At 32.3% G+C, this 26,736-nt stretch overlaps 2 protein-coding genes across 3 annotated transcripts in view; one reads left to right on the top strand and one right to left on the bottom strand.

The window, feature by feature from the left end:
• The window catches only part of LOC124360239 (collagen alpha-1(XI) chain-like), an 80,512-nt gene extending 65,577 nt beyond the window's left edge, over positions 1–14,935 (top strand). The window contains exons 18-28 of one of the 2 annotated variants that reach the window (XM_046813673.1): positions 1,529–1,690; positions 1,864–2,080; positions 2,623–2,783; positions 2,932–3,201; positions 7,269–7,430; positions 7,835–8,050; positions 8,793–9,022; positions 9,666–9,883; positions 10,680–10,864; positions 11,609–11,824; positions 14,577–14,935. In XM_046813673.1, the coding sequence (XP_046669629.1) occupies positions 1,529–1,690; positions 1,864–2,080; positions 2,623–2,783; positions 2,932–3,201; positions 7,269–7,430; positions 7,835–8,050; positions 8,793–9,022; positions 9,666–9,883; positions 10,680–10,864; positions 11,609–11,824; positions 14,577–14,720 (2,181 nt within the window). In that variant the 3' untranslated portion in view covers positions 14,721–14,935. Of the gene's footprint in view, positions 1–1,528; positions 1,691–1,863; positions 2,081–2,622; positions 2,784–2,931; positions 3,202–7,268; positions 7,431–7,834; positions 8,051–8,792; positions 9,023–9,665; positions 9,884–10,679; positions 10,865–11,608; positions 11,825–14,576 lie in introns of those variants that run through there. The other variant, XM_046813674.1, reaches the window with a different exon arrangement.
• A 1,850-nt stretch (positions 14,936–16,785) lies between these two features.
• On the bottom strand, positions 16,786–26,481 carry LOC124360237 (succinate dehydrogenase cytochrome b556 subunit-like). Its single transcript, XM_046813672.1, has 5 exons — positions 26,294–26,481; positions 24,594–24,650; positions 21,095–21,291; positions 19,149–19,288; positions 16,786–17,051 (listed from the first exon to the last, which is right to left on the bottom strand). Exons 1-5 carry the CDS (start codon positions 26,311–26,313, stop codon positions 16,947–16,949), a joined length of 519 nt encoding a protein of 172 aa, XP_046669628.1. The 5' UTR covers positions 26,314–26,481; the 3' UTR covers positions 16,786–16,946.
• Positions 26,482–26,736: the final 255 nt, after the last annotated feature.

Genomic DNA, 26,736 nt, shown 5'->3' with positions numbered 1-26,736 from the left:
CTATTGAACTTTTTAATATGACAGAGCTAATTTGGGTATAATATGACCTATGGCTGAAATTAAATGATAGAAACCCATTATTTTCTGATAAATCAGAAATTACTGATCTTGAATATTCTGTGAAATTTAATGTTATATCGTATTCTGGAAATAGTGATTCAGAATGTCCACTTGTTAAGGACAGTGATGAAACAATAAACATAGATGGTAAATAACAGTGTCCTTACTGTGAATAATGTGTATATTTTAAAAAGGCTCTACATATAGACAAAATGAAAATTACTAGTAGTCTAGGAGCCAAAAGCTGATGTACCTTATATAAGCACAGAACCTAAAAATATATTTTTGTTTGCTATGTAATATATGTTATTATGCAAAGTAATATCAGTTTTAACTAATATTACTTTGCATCATACGTTGCACTGACAGGTAGCAAAAGCTACTAGGGCTTTGACCCTTACTGACACAAGGTAAAAACCTAACGGCAGAGGCCTTGGAAGAAGTGGGGGTCCAACACCCCCCCCCCATCACAGTCATAGATGACTGACTGACTGACTGAGTTTTAACTAAATAAAAATTAAATCAGCGTCAGTAAACCATAAACAGACCATTAAAGTGGTGACTTAATCTCTTCATCTAATCTGAAGGTGATATCACCTTATGTATCAAGACACACTACTTATGTATGTTTTTATGTATCTGACGGTCAGTTTGAAGTGTATAAAACTAGAAAAAATACGAACTAACAAAAATATTTAGATTTTTAACCCTTTTGATACTCTTTTTTACTTCTACCAATACTAGGTGCAATTTTGAGCATTAAACATAATCACAATTTGATCATTGTCATTACATCCATGTGTATAGACTATTGTGGGAACTTTTAGCTCAAATAGATGAAAACCTTTCCAATTGAATATTTAACAGTCACAATTCCGGGTGGCATGAGTAGAACTGGGAATTGAAATCTAAGTTTTCAGACTCATGGTATGTTGAGTATAACACTGGACTATCATGAAGTCAATTTTTATACTACAAATTATTTTGGCTCTGATTTTACAATATAGCCAAGAGATCAAATTCAAATGTTTTATTTGCACATACACCTGTATACAGATGCCACAAAGCAACCACAAGTTGGTACATCGTCATAATTACATTATTACAAAATAATAATTAATTATATATATATATATATCGGTTTTCTCATTTTTAATTATGTCATTTATAGTTTTAAAATGCATTTATTTTTAAAATATTATGATAACTTAATAAATATGTTTACTACATTTATGAAACTGATCTATATAATTTGAAACATAAAGGAAGGCAATTTTGTTTTATTTAACCAATTTCTGTATAGCAAAAATTTTACCAAGTGCAGTTCAGTTGTATGAGTTTAGTTAACATAGAGAGTAAAATACTGTTAAAAACAGGTTATAAAAAGAATTTTTATACTGCAATATAAATTACAATTACATTAAGTGATTTTACTATTCAATAACAAATTACAATTTCTTTTCTATAGGGAGAGCCTGGTATACCTGGGTCGATGGGGAGAGACGGTTTACCAGGACAGAGAGGACTGACAGGACCTGCAGGACCCATGGGGCCACCTGGAGAAGACGGGGACAAAGGAGAGATGGGGCATCCAGGAGAAAAAGGATTCAAAGGATCTCAGGGTGAAATGGTAATGTTTAGTTTCAAATTACCTTGTTACTTTTTAAATTACAATATGTAATGTTTATCCAATCCAATTAATATATATTCAATAATACATTAAAGAAAGTATAAACAGTTGAAAATAATACAAATGTTATGAACAGATTATTTATTATTACTGATATGTATATTACCTGTCAGGGCCCAGCAGGAACTCAGGGACCTCAAGGAGTACGGGGAGAGCCAGGGAGTTTGGGACCTTCGGGAGAGAAAGGTTTACAAGGAGAGATAGGCAGACAAGGAGTTAAAGGAGAAGATGGGCCTCAGGGAGTTGTGGGGCCTGCAGGACCTCCAGGACCCCAGGGATTACCAGGTCCACCAGGTGTTAAGGGAGAGATGGGAGATCTAGGGCCTAAAGGTAACTTTAATTAATTCTTGATAGATTTTTCCACGTTCACAACGTCAGTGTTTTTTCAGTCTTTTTGATTTGCCGTTGAATTTTTCAATAATAATGGGAAAAAAACCGTAATCAATTTTTAACGTCAAATGTCCAAGTATAAAGATAAAAGTATGTAGGCTTCACAATTTTGCATAAAAACCATTATTTTATTATGTTTTTTCAATTTTATTTTCCATGTACCAAGGTGTACCTAAAAAGTTAATTTGCCATAAAAATTAAGCAATTGTGCGCCCAACTGGGTACACGATAGTCTGAGGTATTTATTTAAGCGCAGGATCAAATTTATCTAGCCACCAAGCCAGGTAAACAATAAAAACACAATAATGAAGTCCATAACAATATGTATCCAATCAGACGCACAACACACTTTACAAAAGCCCGGTGTGTATCCGATGGGGTACACATTGTCGTGAATGTGTTAAATAGTGTCCATCATTTTACCTAAGATTAAAAGTAATAAAATAGTGTGTCTTGAATAACCTTTTATGATTAAATTTTAGGTCCAGCAGGACCAGCTGGTTCACCTGGAGAACCTGGACCCAGAGGGGCTAAGGGTGTTGAAGGCATCCAGGGGGCCCTTGGACCTGAAGGACCTCAGGGTAAGAAAGGAGAAGCTGGAGAACCAGGGCCTCCTGGGCCTCCTGGAAATGATGGAAAACATGTTGGTAACTTGACTTTTCATTTTTATATATAATAATAATTATGAGAGAGTGAAATTATTAATAATCACCCAATAATTGCATTAATTATGTGACACTTCTAAAATTGAAAGAATAATGAATCATACTAACTTAAGTCACTCTATCTAGGGTGACCGAGGACCCCAAGGCCAAAAAGGAGATGAGGGTAAGCCTGGTATCCAAGGACCCCCAGGACCACGTGGGAGTGTAGGGCCAGAGGGGGCTAAGGGAAGTGCAGGTCCTCCAGGATTTCCTGGGAGCCCAGGAGAGCCAGGGCTGCAGGGACCCAAAGGAGTCCAGGGGTTGGAGGGAGAAGATGGGAAACCAGGAGAGCCAGGACCTCCAGGAGAGACTGGCCCTCCAGGCAAGATGGGACTCACGGGACCTCCAGGGAAGGTGGTGGGTGTTTATTAGGTTTTATAATGATCCTATAATATAAAAATGAAACTGTTTGTGTGTAACAGCATCACTCACAAACGGCTGGACGGATTCGCCTAATTTTTTTTTAATTTGTTCGTCTTGATCTGTAGAAGGTTATAGGATACTTTTTATCCCTTTCCCGACTCAGGATTCCGCCCCACTGGTTACAGAAATACCCGTAAGAAATGCATTGCAGCAAACATATGTTATTAAGTGAAAGAGTCTTTTCAAATTTTTAATCAGCTGTTCTTTGTAAACATATATAATGCGACAAAAAAATATATTTATATATAAATTTCTTTACACTTATAGTTTTAAAGCATAGAGTAAGCTTAAGAGAAACGACAAATTTTGTTTAAACTGTTTCTGCAATCACTGTTAAACATAGACTTTACTATCCAGATAATACAATTCAAATTTGATGTAAAAATTCACCTTTAACTGCAATATTTATTTAATATAAACCATGCTCATGCTTGATCAGAAGAGCAATGCAGATATCATAATTACTATCTTACGTTGGCTACAAATATAAAGAATGTTATAAAATCAACCTTAGTTGTTTTTTTTTTGACAGAAGTATCAGGAATGTGGTACATACCTTCATAATGCGCCCAAGAAGCTCACGAAGGAACGACTATCAATTATCTCAGCAATGTTTAGAATGTGATAGAAAATGAATAAGTGAATATAGTGTACTGTTTTCAACGGGAAATTGCGTGCGAAGCCGCGGGAAACTTATTGAAATGCGCAGCGAAGCGCGCCGGATTCCAACTTGTAATCTATAATATAAAAATGAAACTGTTCGTGTGTAACAGCATCACTCACAAACGGCTGGACGGATTCGCCTAATTTTTTTTTTTAATTTGTTCGTCTTGATCTGTAGAAGGTTATAGGATACTTTTTATCCCTTTCCCGATTCAGGATTCCGCCCCACTGGTTACAGAAATACCCGTAAGAAATGCATTGCAGCAAACATATGTTATTAAGTGAAAGAGTCTTTTCAAATTTTTAATCAGCTGTTCTTTGTAAACATATATAATGCGACAAAAAATATATTTATATATAAATTTCTTTACACTTATAGTTTTAAAGCATAGAGTAAGCTTAAGAGAAACGACAAATTTTGTTTAAACTGTTTCTGCAATCATAATATATAAAAATGAATGTTTGTGTGTTTGTCCTTTATAGACTCAGAAACTATTGGACCGATCACTATGAAAATTTGTATTTTTCTATGTAGAAGGTTTATACGCAATGCCCATTGATGTAACTAACCACCAGGCTGTACTGCAAGATATAAAAGTTATCAAAGCGCCTGCACATTATAAACTGCAATTACAACACAGTAGTTACGTATATTAAAATATCCAAACACTATTTGAAGGCAAAGAAATATACGGGCAAAGCTTAAGAGACGCGTGCGAAGCCGCGGGAAACAGCTAGTATACTATATAATGAATATTTCAAATTCATATAGTACAGCTGTTGAGACTATTTGTTTGGGAGATCTCAAACAATAAATCATTTTACTAACTTCTTACAATGGCTACAGACTCCTGGAATATATGGGTTAAATAGGTTGAAAAATTATTCATTATAATTTAAATAACTGTTTTTGATTTTGCATTATATCCTAAGACAACCAATGATGATAACATTCTGTCAGATTGATGATCTCGTGAAATGTCTCATTAGTTACTAACTTTTATAAGACCATCAACTTCCTATAAAACATTTGTCAACAGGATATCTCAGCATTGCTGTAATCATCGATTTTAACGCAGGAGGGTTTAGCAGTCCTCCCTAATCTCCGGTTTTGGGATTTTTACCTAATTGGATATTATAAAATCATGGCCTGGGCTACTGTTAAAGACATATATTATTCTCATATTGCCCTCATGTGAATTGCCCTGCTGGTGGTGGTTTGAACTTATTATCACAGAAAATAATTTTATAAAATTCTAGGCTCATATGTGGCATTTTATTTTAATAGATTAACACCTTTACTATCAACTGGCACAGAGTCTACCATCGGAAGTAGACTTCTTTGTCTCTCCATTTTCCTCTATACGATATGATCAACTTGCAACCTAAGTAATTGTGAACTATGAAATAAAAATATAATTAGTGTCAATAGAGTACTTTCAGGCCCAATTTAGCCTCAGTTACATCATATACTTTACACATTTTCAGAATATCTGTACATTTACATGTTTGAATATTGTTAAGACATGAATCAGACTTTTTAATTTTTTAATACACAAAACTTGTTTTTAAAACATATTACGGATTGTTGTAATCTACTGTGATTGTCTATCAAAATTTAAAACTATTATTTTTATGGAGAGACTAATGATCTTATTTATAATACTCTCGTTTTCTAGATCAGGAAAATCCTTTATGAAAGTCTTATAGTTTTAAACAAATTTCTGTTCTTAGTTAGTAAACATTTTTATCATGTTCATGACGTATGTGATATTATCGACTTATTAATATGTTGTATATATATATACATATATATATATATATATATATATATATATATATATATATTGCACTGTATGTTGTATGTCAAAAAACCATCCAAATATTTTTTATGAAAAAGCAATTCCAAAATTTCATATACCGTAATGCATTTGATAAATCTATTGGAAATACGACTGGATTAAACTCACCCATACAAATCATACAAAGCATGGAGCTCTAGAGCCCCAAGCCGGGCTGAGGTAATTGTAAGGCAATGGTAATGGGTCTTTCCCCCACGCTGGACTTTAAGAAAGAGTGAGTGGGGCTCTAGAGCCTTGATCCCCAAGCTTCATCCCTAATGCAATAGTTGGACATATTTTATAGTTTCATGTATTAACAGAGTTTTATTGAAAAATTTAAAAACCTGTTTTTCACCAAACATCAAGAGTAACCTATGATCAAGATTTTCATTTTCAGCCTCTAATCATTTTTTAATTGAAATCATTTCTTAGTATGAACTTAGGGCTTGTTTGTAAGCAATACATTTCAACCTTTAAACTCTTGTCATTCCAAAAATTTCCTGATTATGTCTGAATTTTATAAACAGTATTTTCAGTAAATGTAGCAATGGCTCTATTTGTAATAACCAAATAATATCTGTAGTCATGGCTATATGCTTTATTTATGTAATATTTTTCATGATGTTAAAATCCAATGCTAAAACCTATAGTCATTCTGAAATATTTTGTTAATGTGTGCTATCTATCTGAGGTGAGTAAACTCTTATCATAACAAAACATGTATATTATATATTTGTAATTCAAATCATCAAAACAATGTTATTTAAAATTCAAACAGAACTCGGCGCAAAAGATTTAGTTTGTTGTGTTATGTATTTCTGTTCACAGACAGAATTTGTTACTATCCCACAGTATTCTGATACACTGTCCTTATAAACCAAATGTCTATTTATTGTCTTGAATAGTCAGTGCTATGTGAGAATCACTCACATTGTTAATATACCTGAACTACAAAGAAAATATTTTGTTTCATTGTTTATTTTATGGGGTAAAACTGGCTAAAAATACTTCAAAAACATAAATTATAAAACCTAAACTTACTATATTTTCTAATTTAATACAAACTAAAATCTTCTAAAATAAGAAAACTTAAAGGTAATGGTAATTCACTTACTGTAATGATTTAATAACTTTTGAACCTGAGATAATCCAAACATAGGTAATTACTGAATTTGATAATTAATACTAGTCAGCAGAATTCTCCAGTATTTGAATTTGTAGAACTCAATGATAGTACTAGGCCAAATCATCAGATAACACTGTGAACAGAAGTTCCTGTGAAACTCTTGTATTTCAGCTTATAAATGGTATTTGCAGACAATTTTGTGTTCCATACATGAAAAGGCGAAAGCATGCTCTTATACTGCTGTATTAAAATTAAATAATTACTGTTTTACTATTGCCATATTTAGAAGATTTTTCTTGCTATAAAATAATGTTAAGGTCTATATAAAGATATTCATATTTTCAATGCCATCACATTGTTCTGTGTTGCAGGGTGTAGACGGTCCAGCTGGCTTTCAGGGCAATACTGGGTTGCCAGGTGATAAAGGGGACAAGGGGAGTCCTGGTCCTCCAGGGTTAACTGGTCCTGTAGGATCGGAAGGACAGCCCGGGCCCCCAGGCTCACCAGGTCCTAGGGGATCTCCAGGACCAGCAGTAAGTTTGAGTTGAAATGGTTTCCATTATCATGTAAAGTAAATAAGAATTTAGATGTCCTACATACTTTAACTACTTCAATTCCAAAGAAGACATTTAGAGAATCTGTTTCAAACTTATTGACTGCAAGATGATGCGCAACAATTTTATTTTGACTTTTCTCAAATGCTGGCAGCCTCAGTGAATGTGTTACACATAACAGCTACACCCTTCTGAAAACTTCAGTAAGTTGTTGTAACTATCTAAAAAAATAGTTACCAGAAACAGAGTTGTATAAAAGTATTAGAGTAGTATTGGAATATGTACTTTCCAATGGAAGGAGAGATCTGTTTCACTTATTTACACCGAAACAATTCTAACTTTTCAAACATACCTGATATTTGATTTTTATTATTTTTGTGTAGGGAGACGCAGGAGTGCCAGGAAAGGCAGGGACAGATGGGCCTCCAGGTAAGACAGGGGACTCTGGACCAAGGGGACAGAAAGGAGACAGAGGCCGAAGGGGAATGAAAGGCCACAGGGGAGAGGCTGGCATGCAAGGACTGAAGGGAGATCTGGGGGATAAAGGAGACAAAGGTGGCAGAGGAATGGTTGGACCAGATGGTCCTAAAGGAGACCAGGTGAGTTAAAAAAAACATTACAATTATAAATTTTACAAACATTTAAATTATGTTAACTCTTAGGAGTAATGTAATAAATCACTGTTTTCATCAATTGCTATATCAATTGTAACTGAAACTTTTAATTTCTGTCCCTAAACAAATCTTATATTGAAACTATATTTATCAAGAAAATACATATTTTATATTAATGATGTGTTAGGAAATTTAATAAACATTTTTATAAGTAAATAGTTCAAATTTTTTAAGCTCTACTTAAATTTTCTATACACAAAATTTTAAACATTTTGTACTGATGATAAGTTAACTCAAATAAGATAACTATTAGATAGATAGTACTTGAGACTTTTAAATTTTATTTTAAGAGATTAAAACTTTATATTACGTATGTATATATTACATTATATAATTCTAATGAAATAACACAAAATTTTTTCAAAACTATGTTTAAAGTTCTTTAAAGCTTACTTGAAACATTATATTGTAAATACACTTTTAGATTGGTATTAGCTGTGATTTCAATTACTATTTGCCAATTTCTGAAAATAAAATTGTATTATATTTGTAAATTGATAAATCATGGTTTTTTTTCAAAAAATTATTCAATTATTCACATTATTTAAATATTGATATTGTACTTAGTAAATAAAGGTACTGCAATTCAGAAGTTGATAAATGACTTCTTAAATTTGTATTGAATATTTTTCTAGTACCTTCTGTATCTGAATATGACTGTGTGTAGGGTCCTACAGGTCCAATGGGGATGAAGGGAAATGAGGGCATTCCAGGGCCTGTTGGACCAGATGGTCCCTCCGGACCCAAGGGTTCAGAGGGGATAGGAGGCAAGAAGGGGGAGCAGGGCCCCCCTGGACCACCTGGGCCTCCCGGACCTCCTGCAGAGATGCCTCTGTTACCACCAGAACTGTTATTTGGAGAAGGTTCTGCCAGTCGGTTCAGAAGAGAAGCGGGTTTGTAAGTGTACTTTTTGATGTGTTAACTTATAAACATTAACATATTTCCTGTACTTATTAACTCCATTAAATAATTAGCACCAATTATCATCTCAGTCTTAGTTTTGTCTGTTACTACAGTATGAATAAGGTATGCATATAACATTTGTTTTTGGTAATCTCTTGGGCATTTTTTGGCAAACAAATAGTAGCTACAGTAACAATTAAATATAGTTAAATATATATTTATCAATAAGCAATCTAAAACTAACATGATTACTCCTTGCAGAGAGACTGTTACATGTCTACAAAGAGAAAAACATTATTCCACTACTGAAAAATGAATAGTAATAAAAAATAATTACACTAATATCAAGAAATTTATATTACGAAACATGTTAAAAAAACAAAATTTCAGACTAGTAACTTTGCTATTGTTGAAATAAATTATTTAAACCATAAATAATAACCATTATTTCGTAAATAGCAATGTTTATTATTTTTTATTGTTCTACTGTAGTCTTTAATATCTACCAACAATATATTTCATAATTTTGCCAGTAGTTATTAAACTAATGTCATTAAAAAATCATAAATACTTACTTACTTAGGTATTAATATTGTTGACAACAATATTAATGATTAATATTTATTACTCAATTTAGAGCAGACAAAGAAGCTTCTCCAGGAAGGTTTAAGAAGAGGAAATTTGAGAGGAAGGTTGAAGAACACAATGATGCTGGACCACAGTTTATTGATATCTACAGCTCTATATATGCAATGAGACAAGATTTGGAGCGTGTACGTAAACCTGTCGGCACCAGGGAGAACCCAGGTCGAACTTGCAAGGACTTGTTCTATGGCCATCCGCAGTTCACTAGTGGTAGGATTTAAGTTTTCATAATTTGAACAATTTTTCAAGTGTTGCTATTTTTAACTACTTTATTTAATCCTACATTAGTGTGTATTCTTAGAATTTATAATACTACATAATATGTATGAAAGGACCTGCTGTATTTTGACTTATGCTAACAACTAAACTTGTGCTGTCTATTGCAGATTTAAAGAAGAGAAAGTTTTAGTAAGTTTTTCAGTCACAGTTTTATAATGTTACATAATAAAGTTACATGACAGAAAATTTTTCTCTGCGCAAAATAAAAAACATTATTAAATAAAGTTTAATAAAGTATTGTAAAAACAGGTTTTACTGAATGACTCTGCAAGCAGTATTTAGCATTTAAAATCAACCTTTTACCTTTTAAAAAAGATGTTGTAAAATAAAAATAATAATCAGATATACATAACTGTTTTAACAAATGAAGTCCACAAAACAGAGTACATAAAAATTTCAAAATCAAAAAATTGGAAATTGTCAGTTTTTATATTCTGACCCCTTAAACGATAACTTGAAAAATGTGGTTTATTACAAACATTGTAAACAAATTTTACAAACCTACCAAATTATACAACTGTAAATTTGTCTTATTTATTTAATTTTAATTCCTTCCCATGATAAAATATCATTTATCTGTTGAGAGCTCAGACAAAAATACTACGCGAATAAAACATATTAAACTTCTGCCTCCAAAGTTGTTTATATTACATATCATTACAACTTTATACTAGTGTTTTGAAAATATTATAGAATACTCATTCTTAACTTGTTTTCATCATTATAGGTTGGTACTGGATTGATCCCAACCTAGGAATGTCAGATGACGCCATCTACGTGTTCTGTGACATGTCAGCTGGTGGGGAGACATGTATCTTTCCCGACGTTCACTCTAGTCAGATGCCAAACATCCCGTGGCGCAAAGACAGAGACGAGAGCGGATGGTACTCCACACTACGTGGCGGCTTCCGGGTAAGGTCTGACTTATCTCTCTTGGTAAAGCAATGTTCTTTAAGTCAAACTGACTGCAACAGAACCAAACAACCAGATAAGCTTGGTCACTGTAGGTGATATATAATCAAATCTATAGGGTGAATAGACTGATTTACTTTCATTAAAATTAATCATAACTCTTGGCTTATATCTGACAGCATTTTTTGGCTACTTAATGCCGGAGTTTAGGGACATAAAAGTAGGATATGATCAATAATATCTAGCAACATGATTTCCGGAAATTATATTACCTTTCATTGTAATTATTGGGAAAGTTTGCAAAAATGTCCTTTGTGGAGTTGTAGTTTCAATTTTTACCTGCAAAACAAAAAACTAACACGCACTTGCACTCTTCGATCACCAAGATAAAGTATTAAATATGACTAACCCATTTTTCTGACATACAAGAGATCATTATGGCAATAAAAGTTTCATTGAACAGGAGTGCTTTTATTTGAATAATTCAGCAATATAGATCCACATATGGTATTTCTCGGGTCACTGTAAATATTGCTTCTGATGGTACTTCATGCCATTATGATATTCATGTGTGTTATCATGTTTAATGACATGAGGAATAAAATAGGAAACAGGAAATAAAAGGGGATAGTAGCCTAATTCTTAACTATTTAGAGCTATTAAAAGAGCCAAACCTAACAAACCAACTAAAGAAAAACTCTTTTAATTTCTGTAGTAATTTTTTACTTTAACATTGTATGCCAGATCACATACGAAACAACAGGAGTGGTACAGATGACATTCCTTCGCCTGCTGCACGAGACTGCATACCAGAACTTCACATACACCTGTATTAACAGTGCAGCTTGGCTGGATATGACTACTGGCGGCTACGACAAGGCACTGCGGCTGCTGGTTGACAACGACCAAGAGTTCTCCCACGACTCTCTCCCTCCAAATATCATTATCGATGGCTGCAAGGTAACTAGTTTGATTAATTGTTCATACTTATATGTTTGACCTCCTGCTTAGTACTGAAATCACTGTGACTGACAGCCACAAAGTTAACACCTGGAATTAGGAACAATGCAGAGTTCATTTTTAATGTCTCCATCACTGAATTTTTTTTATCTCATCAGACAGACAAGGACTTCAGATTCCATGAGTCAAGTCTGTGAGTGTGTAATTTCAGAAGCTGAAGGTGGATTTCAAAAGGTGTAATTACAAAAAACAATTTCAATATTTTAGAAGCTATATTATCACAATAGCAGCTTTCTAAAATCTTTAAACATAAATATCACAAAAACGACATATGATATAAGTCACATTTATTAAATTTTAGTTTGAAAATTTAATTACAAATCCAACGATACCAAGTTTAATAAAGTCGGTTGATAAACAAGGGAGATAATGCACTTTTAAAAACTCGAGTATTAAACAATATCCACTGCCATTATATGACAGGAACATTAGTGAGCCACAACCACCAGCTGTTTTCATTTTAGCTGCTCTAATCAGCTGATTATAACACTACATTGTTGAACTGTGGTCATAATATCCTCTCTTGATTCAAACATAAGAAAATAAGAATAGAATAGAATAGAATAATATTTATTTCCTCAAAATACAATAAACGTTTACAAGTTATTCATTTTTACATAGAAAAAATTCAAAACTAAAACTAAAACTCAAATGTCTTGTTGCCAGGTTTTTTAGGCTACATAAGTCCTACTAAAAAATTAACTTAAATTCAATTAAATGCCAGTTTAATTTATAGTTTTAAAAGTGTAATTAACTGTTAAACTGTTATAATTTTAAATGTTTATAATCTACAAAAATAATATCTGTTATAAAGGTATATATCAAATTTAAACTTATTACAACAAGCCGGTCCCAAATTAAAAATCATTAAGTGAAAAAACAAAATGGCGGCTACTCAGGTAATTGAAAGTGAGTTAAGTTTTTGAAAGTTTTAATGTGATATTTTGGTTTGTCGTTAGTACAGGAATAATTTAATACCTGAAGATATTGGTAGAGAGTTATAGGACACCCTGTATAATGTTAAGCTGCTATAAATAATTCAGACATTTTTTATGTTTTTTTAAGATTACACAATTTTTTACTTATAAAAATCTTTTTTAAATGAGTTTTTAATGTCCCTACGTTGCTAAATTACAATTTTGGGGTAAAATACTAATGTTTACATACAATAGCCATTTTGTAATCTTTTATGAGAGTAGGAATATTTTCCCATACATTTTAATTTTTTTATGTCTTAACTTTTTCACTGTTGTTTGTTGTAAGTGTGGCAAGAAAAATATGTTGTATAACTTAAGCTATTTAGCTATGTGATCTATATTTATTTTTTAGTTATGAAAGAACTATTTGCATCTCTTTTGAGTTGTTTCATTTTTCTGTAAAAGAATTTGTCCAATTTTGAAAAGTCTGTGATGTGTATTTCATTGACAGTATTTTTAAACTAACTTAAATAGTATTCCTTAAAGATACTAGTAAAATACATAATCTAGATGTAGTCCATGTGGATAGCATACACTTCAGTTCAAAATACACATAGAAAAAGTTTAGGCCTAGCATTTGTGTTTGCCGATTTAAGTTGGGTGAACACCCTTTATCGTTACCATAAAATAAACTATGGAGTTTTTGACCAGACCATCTTATAAATAATATTGTGCACACCAAATAATAATGTAAAAACAAATCAATACTTAGGTATGTGAATGATATAAACAAACATAGGCAATCCTCAATAATAGTCATTTGACTGTATACTTTACAGTTTTTAAAATCACACATTTACAAGGAATACTATTATTAAACATTGTATTATCAAAGTCACAGAAGTTTGGAATGACCATAAGGCCAGTAAACCTAATAAAAAAGACCCGCATTATACAGACATCATTGGAAGATGTTAGATCAGTACTCTCCGTACAGTAAAAATAATAGCATTACAGGGGTTACCGCTGTAGTAAAATGATTATGAGTTTTCCCCAAAAGAATAATTTTAAACCTCATTCAGTATTACACCCTTATTTTATATTGTAGCGTTATGCATGTTAAAGATAAGTTAAAATAAGATATAATTAATACGCATCCAAACGCTCTTTTAATTGTATGCTTTTTTCGAATATTAAAATAATGAAGTACAACGAAGATTGAGATTTTTTTCTGAATAACCAATAAAAATATTTTTTTTAAATCAAGGTTACTTTTCTTCAGCCAACTCTTAAAATATTTTCTACGTTGCTTTGCTATTTTTTGGTCCTTCAGGTAACATATTATTCCTCCCCTACCTTACATTCGAAAATCAGCCAAAATATGCATTAGGCGTGATCTCAGCTTATCTGAGAATATACAGACTCATAAATTGATTTGTAGTTTCAATAGTCAAATTTTTAGGAAATATTGTTTTGTACAGTTGTTTATAAAATGTTATAAGTTGAGGAGTTAATAAGATTGAAGGTCACGTTATGAAAACTAAAAATATTGTCCGTACATAGTGACATAAGGTACCTGCATCACAAAGTTGTGTATAAAAAATACACTAACCTGTTATCTGATTAATGAAAAACTAATTATTCAATGACTCTTTTTCCTATGTCACTGTTTTGTTAGTTACGTCACTAGTAATTGTTTTTAGAAAGCATTGTTCGAAATTGACATTGTGAAATAAAGTTGACATAAATGTAACTCGTTTGCACCTGTGTTTCAGACAAGAAAATCCAAAAGTGAAACTGTGTTTGAAGTGCGGACTAGAAACCTTGACCAAGTGCCGATAGTTGACTTTTATCCGGTGGACTACGGTCTTCCTCATCAAGCTTTTGGATTTCTTGTGGGTCCAGTGTGCTATAAATAGTAACATCAATCGCTTGATAATTTATGTATTTAAATTTAATTGGAACTGCCAATTTAAAACAAACACTGCCAATGATGTATCTTAAGGAATATTTGAAATTGTATTTATGATTACATTAAACTATTTTTTAACATTTGATATTGAAAGCAAGTAAGTATTAAAATTGGGAAACTCTAATGTAAATATGCAAATTTCAATAGATTTAAAGATTTAAATTATGTATATTATTTACATATCCCAAGAGTGTTCTTTGTATTATATAAAATATTGCTATGTCTCACTCATAATGCTTAGTAAATAAAATCTTAACAGAGTCAATCCACAACAACATATATACCTTGATAGTAAAACACAATTGAAAATTTGTGTTTTAGAAGCTACTAGAAGAGTACAAATAATGTAAGTGAATATTTCTTTGGATTGTTTTTATTTCAATGTTCATTAGTCAAGACATTATTCACAAGCTAACCTATGCTCTGCACAAACCTATGCAAGACCTGGGTACAGGAAAAAATAAACTTTTTAAATCACCATAATGAAACTAATCACTTATCACCAAACATGTTGTCTCTAGAGAGTCCATTTACAAATAACCGTATATAGCTGTCCCGATTTAAGACTTGATTGTAAAATGACCCCATAAATTAAAGCAAATGCTTTTTTTTACCCCTTCTAAAAAGTCATATTTGTGGGGCACCAGTGGGTCATGGCAGTGTTATCGTGTTAACTTGGAAATATACTCATTGTCATATTTGAAATAGATTTTTATTAATTTTGTTAAGAGGAAAGGTTCAGCCATCTCGCCATGGACCATCAGCTTTCCCACGATTAAATTATTTTAATGCTGTTGGTTGTATATTTGTTTTCTACAATTTAATTATCCCAACTTTATAAATTTAATACCACATAAATTGGCATTGTTTTAATTTTATACAATATCCCAACGTAGAAATAAAAGCACATTTCAAACAGATCTTTCTAGTTCACTATTCCTTAGTATTTAATGAATAGTGTTTTCTACTTAGAAAATGAAAAACAATGATTTAAAATTAATGTTTAGCTTATAATTATAGATTTTTATATTCTCACAATTGTTTCTATTCAATTGCCAAAATGACAAAAAGGAATATAAAGTGTGTGGCCGCACTAATTTTACTACATATTTTTTTATTACATTTTAATATTCAACATAAGCCATCCTTGAATAAAATTTGAAATACTAATGTACAAGGTACTACCTTCATATTAGAAATACATTTTATGGACTAAGTTAGATGGGTAAATGTGCTTTAGTTTGTTTTTGAACATCTGTACATTGTTTTCAGATTAATTTGTCAGCAACACTAAAAGGCTAAACCATCAACTGTACTAGTTTCAAAAGAGTTGTTTTAATAACATTGCCTTATATCATGTCACATGGGTAGAACTTGATCCATATTAACGGGCCTTACATACATTGCAAAAATTTTACTAAAACCATGTCACGCTGTTTCAACATTCATGTGTCTAATATATTTGAGGTCTAGGTGATCAGAAGCTTCTTTTATGAAAATATGTTTAGTAAAAATTTCTCCCTTAAAAATTCCGCCACCCAGTTTGAATTTTTTTTCCAATACTTCTTCTCGCGTGAGTTACAGAAGAAACATTCACTGACTTTTGTACAGCATTTTTTTACATTTTGAGTGCAAGCTTGTAAACTACTCTCAAGAGGTTCTGGTTAATAAGCAAATTATCCAGCAGTAATAATATAAATAAAGCAATTCTACCACCAAAACAGTTTTCTATATTTAATTTGATTAAAGCTATACCTGTATGCATGTAGAAAATATTAAATTTAAACCATTTCTAAAATTGAATAATTGTTTTTTTCTAGTTTATTTATTACTAAAAATAATATATCCAATATCACCACTAATATCTCATATTTTAATATTATTTTATAGGTTTCAAATGTGCGTTTTAATGATGCCAGAAAAAACATTCACTCACTTAAAATTGCTATCAAAGAAGGTCAAACTGATAACATCTTATCAGAAATGTTTGGTATAATGAATAAACACATCAGTTCGTTGTTCGACTTTTTATTCACAATAAATTATTGCAGTGGCTACAATGTTCTACACGAGGGATTGCTTAGTGAATATTGCAGCAAGATATTTACAGCAGATCATATTTTTTACAAATTAGTATGTAGCGTTTCACTGTACAATGTGACAACAAAAGAATTCAAAGAGAAGCGAAAAATATAGTAAGGAGAGCAGTTCCCCCACAAATGGCGTAGCCGGTTGTGTAAACATCCTTAATGGTCAGGGCCTTTCCAAAGTCCCACACCTGAAAACAAAAAAACAAATATCAAGATGTGAGCCCAGGGTATCATGCCCATTTTGTTTTAATATTAGTTCTCTGTAACTTTATTTGTACGTGGATTTTTAAAGGTTTTAAATTATACTTTCTATTAACATGACCAATTGTATAATATATCCCATTATATAAGTTCAGTACCGCTTAAATTAATTGGAACACCAGGTAAACAACTACGATTCTTAAATGAAAGACAATTTATTGATCAAAAAAATTACAAACAGCTCCCTAATAATTAATATGTCCTCCTTTGTGTTTTATAACCTCTTCACAGCGTTTTGGCATTGATTCTATGAGTTTTTTGCATATATTTTTTATTTCTTCATCGTGGGACCATATTTTGATTACAGCATTAATCATGGATGTTTTTGTAGTACAATCTTCTTTGGCAATCCTTTTTTTAGTAATAGTCCATAGATTTTCGATTGGGTTTAAATCGGGTGAATTGCCAGGCCATTCCAGAACCGTTATTTTGTTCTCAGAAAAAAAATTCTTGCATTTTTTAGATGTATGGCATGGAGCCGAGTCTTGTTGAAAAATTCCATTGCTTTCTGGAAACATTTGCAAAAGGAGTGGAACGACTCTTCTTTCTAATAAAGCAATATATTTGTCTGAGTTCATCATACCTTCTATGGGAACTAATGGACCTGGACCATTATAGGACATACAGCCCCAAAACATTTTTTTGGGTGGATGTTTTGGTTGTTGAAGGATGTGAGCTGATGTCTCAGCTTCATTCGCACTTCTGCGGACAATGTTAACTTTATGTCCCTGAACCAAAAAATGTGTTTCATCAGAGAAAAGGACATTTTCCACTGTTCAACAGTGAACTGTTTGTAGGTTTTAGCCCACTGCAAGCGTTTCTTCTTCATTGCTACAGTAAGAAGCTGCTTTTTCTTAGGTCGGTAAGCTTTTCGCCCAACTTCAGACAGCCTTCTTTTAACAGTACTAACATGAATATTAACCCCATTTTTGTTAATTTCTCGTGCCAAATCTACAGCCGACAACCTGGGGTTGATCTTACTAGTCCTAATTAATTGGCGGTCAGTTTGTGGTGTGGTTTTCCTTTTACGACCACAATTTCCTATTCTGTTAACAGAAAAGGAGCCACTCTCATTAAATTGCTTAACAATTCGGTTAACAGTAGCTAGGCCTACTTTACATTCTTCAGCTATCATCCTCTGAGACATATTTCCATACTGATGTAGTGTAATAATCTTGCTACGTTTTCTAGGTGTGGTATCCATCAGTTGAGTTATTGAAAAACTATAATAGTTTGTTAAACAAACACAAAAACGCGCAACAATAACACAATTCACACAATACTTCACTGAAAATGTGTTCAACACAAAGAATCACATGTGCACTAACTGCTTTTGAGGTTAGGTTGTTAGTTTGTTCAATACAAGTGATGTAGCAGTGATGCCAACTGTCGCATGATAAAAAGAGTGAAATTCCCTGTGTGTTCCAATTAATTTGAGCAGTACTGTATATACTGCATTATATATAGATGATATATTCTTTACATATAACAAACGTTATAACGTTTATAATAACGTAAAACCTTCCATGAGCAATATCAAAAATGGTGTAAAAACTTGGTATCAGTGGCTTTTAGACATTTGTATAATTTTGATTGTGCAAAAAGAAATAATTATCACAATCACATCAAAATTACGACAATAAATCAATAAATGTAACATATTCTGAAAATGAAAATAGTCATTATATTTGTATAATCCTTTTTTGAGGCTATTTCATTGAAGCAATTATTATTTTCTGTTAACCATACTATATTAATTTATAACTTCCATCTTGTTCATTATTGTCATTTTTGAAGCTGGGCCAAATAAAATGTAGAGCTAGATTATTGACAATTTTTATATTACATAATGTAGAATATGAGTAGGCTAGATTACATCAAACTGTTCTACATAATTTTCTATACAATACTAGACAAATACTAAAATGTTTTTATATCATTTCACGGAGTGACTGAATAAAACATTCATTGGAACAGTTGTCATTTTGATCAAAATTTTGATGTAGACTAAAATAGGCACATACCAGATGCCTGACACCATTGCACAAGTGGTAGGCCACTGGAAGAGACAGGATCATTTTCCCGAAGAAGATTATGGGAGCTGGAATGTGCATGCTCTGGACAGCCTCCACCATGTGTGGGAAATTGCCAGGAGAGAGAGACACTAAAACAATAAATCTCAATTATTGTTATTAAATATATTGTACATTACAAACAATACTAACTAACCTCAATACTATATTATCTTCATTAATTATCCACAATGAGTTTAATTTATAATATTATTTTATGCATTATTCCAATCATTATTATTACTATAACATGATAGAAATCTTCAAGTACACCGAACAACTGTTTAGGTAACTTCTGAGTTTAATAACCACACTGCAAAATAAAATTTGTTTTAATACAGGATAAGTATTATGGTATGTTTTCTGAATGTTGAAGAAAATACAAATATTCTGAAAAATTATACCTGTGTGTGTTAAAGACAATGTACTAAAAAATCTTGCTCACGTTTTGGAAGATGTATTTAATATCTATCATTTGTATAGCCGTTTATATAAGATGTGAGAAAATTGCCAAAGGACGTGTATTTGTGCACAAAATGCAGAGTGTGTAATTACATGTTAAAGGTAATTCAAATAATAATACTTTCAATAAATTATTACAAGAATTTGGATTTAAAATTCATTTCAACATGCTAGTGATAATATTGTACATTGATTATTTAAGTATGAGAACTGAGAGATGTTTTGCCATATTAGAGTTGATTAATGAATTCACCTTAACTGGTTAGGAAAGGTTCCGGAGTTATTTTCTATTTATAGCCTTTGTCACTTTGTTTTCATATCTGTTGCTGGGAATGGAAAAACAAAAACCTAGTCAACAACTCTGCCAGATTAGATTACTCTTCAGTAGACAACTAAAGACCTGCTTCTTACAGGACCTCACAATGTTTGTTCTTCTACAACTGATGGGAGGAGAGAAGGCACAACAGAGAGCAAAAACATTGACATGTCAGACATGCAATGCTAGGACACTGGTTGGTATCATAACAGATTCACCCACATATAAGTCATTTTCAGTGTCCAGCGATAACCAAAGATGATAGTAAAATTCATTCAAACCAAATACACTAAATCTTTATTAAGCTACTAGCCTAAACCCGCGGCTCCGCTCGCGTGGCAGTAGAGAGGGCTACATCAATCAAGCATCGAAAAGAAATACTAATTTTATTATACGTTTTTCCAATTAATTTATTGCTCTACTAATACATCGTAGCATATCATAAAATCTATTATAAAAGTTTTTTGTTTATTTTAATGCGTTTTGGTAAACAACGTTATTAGTTGTATTATTTGGAGCATAAATATAAAGGTTCTTCGGGTTTCCGACTCTTGAGCAAGCGACGTATAATTGACCGTGCGAGAAACATGAGGGTTCCAGATGGATTCCTGCGACGTTAAGTGATTGTCCTTGTGCCTTATTAATCGTCAAGAAATGTTTGTTTACATAGAAACGTCAAAAATATTTATGTTTACTTAGTTACTGTCAAAAATAACAACAATTTTTTGTCGCATTATATATGTTTACAAAGAACAGCTGATTAAAAATTTGAAAAGACTCTTTCACTTAATAACATATGTTTGCTGCAATGCATTTCTTACGGGTATTTCTGTAACCAGTGGGGCGGAATCCTGAATCGGGAAAGGGATAAAAAGTATCCTATAACCTTCTACAGATCAAGACGAACAAATTTTAAAAAAAATTAGGCGAATCCGTCCAGCCGTTTGTGAGTGATGCTGTTACACACACGAACAGTTTCATTTTTTATATATATAGATATCAATGACTACAATATGTTTTTTTATTATTGACGATGGATGATTTGAAAAACTGTTATCCTTCCACTACACTAATTTTTAAAATGGACAGATAATTTAATAAATTACTTATAAACACATACGTGCGGCAAAGGTGAGGGCGTAGACTGAGAGAGCGCAACCTGTCATGCGATGTGTGATAGACAACATGGAGGTAAGTTGTGGTTTGTATATCAGCAAGTGGGGGGATAGAGGTCGCTTCAGACGCATGTTCCGTTCATCGTGGCCCTCGGCTGCTTCAGGCTTGGCAGCACTCACTTTCATGACAACTGGCCGACACCTAGAGTAGTAATATTCAGGAATAAATATACAACTTACAGTGTCTGTCATAGATAGAAAGTAAATGCAATTTTCATACTAGAAACACTAACGGTACAAAAAATAGAAAGCCTCATTTGTATGATAAGGGAAGTGACATAACACTAAATTAATGTCAGTTTTGCATGTCATGTTGTAAAGCCAGCCATTAACTATCCAACTTGGTTAGATGTTTGGCTGGGATTTGATAATGTGTGGTGACACACAAATGACAATAGGAAATGTTTAGCCGCCTGGCCCCTGAAATAATACTGAGGTGTTAATTTTTTTAAAGAAAGGTATATTATTATGCAATTGATTCTGTTAATTTACTTTAATATTGAATTAAATAGAAATCTTATGAAACTAACTGTGTTTGAAACTTTATTTTAATTTTCTACAATCTACTGTGAATTAATATATTATAATTTTCTGCACTTTAGGTAGGTATAGAAACTGCACATTTCAAATGCTAATGCAGCCCTAAAAACAAAAAATATTAAATTAATAAAAAATATTCCTGAACATGCTTTTTAAAACAACAAAAGGAGTAAAATAGGTCTCGCTAAATTCATAACACCACTGAAATTGTACCAAAAATGTAAATACTAATTTTAAATACATTACAATACAAATATAAAAGATTGTACAAATATTTTAAAATGGAAAATAAATGTGGGCATATGATTAGTAAATATTTATGTGCCAATTATCCATTTATCATTTGTTAGATTTTTTCAATTTTTAAAAGTATTTATGACTCTATTAAAATATTACGCACAATGCAGTACTCTTTCTCAGTGCAATCTGGATGATTTTTTATGAATGAGAGAAATAGTGACCTGCACTTTCTGGCTTCAACCTACCCTCATCATGAGTTTTCAATGGGGGTCCTCCTTAAGTTTAGGATCTAATCTTCTTGTCCCATACATTTAACAAAAGCTTTACTGTATTAGATATTCTGTACCTTTAGGTTCCTTCTGTGTGAGGTGTCTGGCACGTTTCAATTGCTATGACTTCTGCTTGGAAGATCATGGCATATATTTCTAAAAGTATTGCGTATCTGACTCCTGGCCCACATACACCAAACCCTGTGCTGGAGTCTAGGTGTGAGCTGTTAGTGTAAAATTTCAGAACACCTGTAGTAGGGTGGACCTCCTTTGTATTTCATTATCTCAACTTTCTATGGAGACAATAATTTCTACTTTATCAAAGGAGTAATTTCTTTACCATCTATTGCTTTAATATGTTAGTGAACATTTTGGCATCATGAAATTCCTTTATTATTCCCATGTGTCCTTCTGAGGAAGAAGAATTTATCATCGGTCTACTCAATAGCTTTTGAGGGAAACAGTTTTTAGATAGAATTACTGTTTTTAGTTCACTTAAAAGAGTGTTTAAATATTGGAGAGAGGAGACTAAGATTACTTAGAAAGACAGCATTAGACAAATTGTAATATGTTATTTTTTTTAGTTGTTAAATTTCTAGATTGGTTTGTTGTAGATATTTCGAAAATTACATGGTTAATATTAATTAAATTGTATCTATATGACTCTTTTCTTACAAAATGTGGTGTAATTAGTGTATTTATACAATTTACAAGCTTACGTACGTAATAAAAATTAATATTACTATTTAATTAATAAACATCTAAAATAACTTTACAGTAGATGTGCCAACTAAAACTAGTTCTATATGAAATATGAATATGACAAAGTAAAAAAATACTATACACTAAAACATTATTTTGGATATAGACGTGATTGACAAGAAAACAGGCATGTGGCCCCACTGTGCACCAGTTTGTTGTCCCATGATGGTTGGTGCGTATCTATTGCCTAGATGGTAAATCAGAAGTGAAGCCAACACTGTGCGCTATGGTCCGCCCATCAACAGAATCTTTCACCCATGTCCATCCCGGTTTGCCATCTGATCAAGTTGGGACCTTGTGTGACTAACCAGGTTTGATGGTGTATAGAGAATCAATGACTGAACATTGTCCATCTTAACTTAAAGCAAACCTAAATGGTCTTGTTAATCTGACAGGATTGGTTAGTGTATAGGGGGTAGTTTTGAAAAGGGTATCAGGGACATTTTGAGCAAATCTGAACAAGATAAAATATTATAATAGGTTAAACCATTATTACTTATGATTTCCTTCTTTATGAAATTTATTGCAGGATAGTAAAGTGTGAAAGTATTGTTTTTTAAGATTTCCTTCTTGAGACATTTAACAGTTTGATATATATTTCAACCCCAATGTGAAGAGCCATATTTAATCAAGATTTATTAATAAGTATAGCATACTAGTTGGCTGCCGACTACATATGAGTGAGGCTCCGCTTTTAACATGGGGCTAAAGTTTAAAACTGCCTTATAAATAGAAACTAATTTTAAATCCGTAAATGTTTCACTTTATAAACTTAGATTTACACACATTCAATCATCCCTTCCCAAATAGCTGTTCGATTTTAATGCTCAAAGCTACTTAATTGTAAAAATACAATTATTTGTTAATGCTATTTGCTAGTAATTTATACTCAGCATAAATTTTCCCATAAGAAATTCTATATTGACTATAAGTGATAAACCATTAGTATTAGTTTAAAATTTAATTCTGAACAAAAATTTGTATCGTTTATATGTATTATTCCTAAAAACAACACACTAGTTGCTGATCGAAACTTTTATGTACACGTTTTTTACTGCATTTTAGTCAGTATCAGAGCCAACCTCATTCTTCCTGGTTTGAGAGGCCTCCAGTAATGTTCCAAGTAAGGGAAACACTCCCTATGAACCCCAAAATTACAAACTGGGCACCAGAAGTGACTTTTGCCCCCTTTTTTGGTGTGTCCACACACTGCACAAAGTCTGGTAAATGAGCAATCCGGTGAGGAAGATCTTCACTTGGTCCAGGAGGTAGTACGGTAGGTGGATGAACCGTTTGTAAGGTTGGCATAGTGCCAGCATATCTAAATACTATATCAAATTAAAGTTTGGAATCTGGTCTTTCTAACCATACCTAATACATAGCGTTTAAGTCGCGGCATAATATCGGAAATACCGGAACAAAAGAGGCTTGCGTTAATAAACGCTAGAGCGTCTCTGCCACTCACGAATGAGATTTAATAGACGCTGCAATGTCTTTCACCACTCCGAGGGTTAAATAAACTTTTAGTAATAATGAATACTGGCATACAGAAGTGTGTTTAAACTGTTGGGAATACTACTATAAAATATAGACTTTAAACCTAAATATCACAGCCTGTTATAAATGAACTTACTGTAATAATGGGTACTGGCATACTGAAGTCCGTATTAAACTGTTGGCACCAATAAAACTGAAACAAAATTTTTCTAGGTTATTACTAGTCTAATTTATTATAAGTACAATACAAATCTGATAATGATTAAAATATAGGTACTTTGGGATTATACCGACCACACCAGTATGAAGAACACAAAAATATAAATTTATAGAAACAAACATGATAGAACGAAAAAACAACTGTTTAATTACAAAATTACAAACATTTCCAGGTATTGTGTTCGGTATTGTTGTCGCTGTTAACTTATCTTTCTCGAGAATCCCGATTAGGGCAGGGCGCGGCATCACATGATTTGCACGGTACATAATTGCCTTTCCATTACAATTCAATTTATATTTCTGATCAGCCCCTCTAGAATTTGATATTTTACTGATAGGTACTATCTCGAGGGATGTTTTTCTTTCGCTGATGGCCGGAGGCACTCGCATTTTGGGTGGCGGAGTGTGATCAAGAATAAAAACAAGTTTTGAGTGTTTTTTCAATAAAGAGTTTAGTTTTAGTTTGGTAATGTTTGTTTTTATTGAATATCGTGTTTGGAGAAATGTAGAGGTAAAACACAGAAGTATAACAAAGCGACGCACCAGCTGAACGGGCGGCGAGACTGCAATCACGTTATCTACTAGACCGCTCGACTTTGACCTCTGTCTGAGGGTGGGGAGGGATTTGCAATAAGACAATTCCTGTTTTATATTGACGAAATATTGTTCTACGCTAATTTAGTAATCAGTAGAAGCAAAATGTCAAATAACGATTCATATCTGGGTGTGGTCGGTATAATCCCAAAGTACCAAAATATAATTTTTAACTCTTATTTAACTAACTAAAATTGTCACAACTTTAGAGGCCAGTGGGGCAGAGCCCTAAAGTTGAAGATAAAAATCCTTCCTTAGTGTGCCTCTAGGGCACACATGATAAACCTATATACCCTGTTTTATGTTTATATCTTTCATGGTTTTTACTGGGCGCTGATGAATAATTCAGTTAGGACATCTCTTATTAGTATAAATATTGGTTGTATGACCTATCAATTGTCAACTGTTCGTCTACAATTATCTACAGACATTCCGTCTTCTCTGTGTCAGTAGATAGGATATAAAAAATGAGTTCCTTTATCATACTCTGCTCTAGACTACTAAACCTCTTTACTAAACAATTCTTGAATAAATATTTCAGTTTGATATTTTTCATTATTTTTAGTTTATCTGGTATTTTTATAATCACATCTGGTTTTTTCCGTTCAAAAGACCATAAGGAATCTACTATCTAACTAGCCTATATTCGTATAGTTATAAACATTAAGTTAGTATTGCCATTTTTAACAAAATCTTGAAAAACTTCTGCAACTTTTAGAGTGAAATCTCCAAAATTCTTGAAAAATTTAGGATATTGGGTTTATGGGCACCCACTAAATGCAATGAACAATATTGTAATAACATATGCAGTTTTCTTTCATTCATATGTTAAACATGAAAGAACATATTGCTTCACATAATACACCCTCATCTACTCTAATGAGACAATAATATTATTTCCCTATATTTTAAGAATATGGATCTTGAGATTTTTGGGGTCGGATGAAAAAAAATGTAACCTACTTGGCTAAATTACAATGTTACTAGTACATGTCTTAGAATTAAGGTATCATATACACTCACCTCCTGCAAAGGTAAGCCATAATACTGCTTTGAGAATAGTCTGAATATTATATACTTAGTTTAAAACGAAGTATTTATCTTTATTTAATACTTCCTCCTAACTCGAATTAATAATTGCTCTCCTTCAAAAGTTCATATCCCAATAACACTGTACCAGCTGATTGTTGATTATATTTCAGTGTTTGTTGGTCAGTTTCATAATCGATTATTACGTTTCTACATGTTCGGTTAGATAATCGCTACTAGTCGCTAATTTCCCTATTGAATTGTAATGTGAAAACTAATGTATTTCTGTATATCGTCATAATTAAGTCCATAGTTCATAACGGATCTTCAAGAAAAAAGACGTCCTGCAAGTAAATGACACATATATGTTTATAGTTTATTGTTGAAGCCAATCGGATTGAAACTGTACAGCTCATGACCAAAAATTGTATTCTATA

This window comes from Homalodisca vitripennis, chromosome 4, assembly GCF_021130785.1.
Source record: "Homalodisca vitripennis isolate AUS2020 chromosome 4, UT_GWSS_2.1, whole genome shotgun sequence".
NCBI lineage: Eukaryota > Metazoa > Arthropoda > Insecta > Hemiptera > Cicadellidae > Homalodisca > Homalodisca vitripennis.
Note: the sequence above shows the minus strand (reverse complement) of the source record. Positions and strands in the feature narration are given on the sequence as shown.

Bases quoted from the DNA above. Each gene is read 5' to 3' on its own strand.
- LOC124360237 (XM_046813672.1), bottom strand. From the start codon at position 26,313: ATGGCTTACCTTTGCAGGAG. The intron at 24,651-26,293 runs GTGAGTGTATAT...ATTTTGTTTCAG, and splicing joins ATGGCTTACCTTTGCAGGAG to TTTTATTGGTGCCAACAGTT. The intron at 21,292-24,593 runs GTAAGTTCATTT...TTACTACTCTAG, and splicing joins TGCCAGTACCCATTATTACA to GTGTCGGCCAGTTGTCATGA.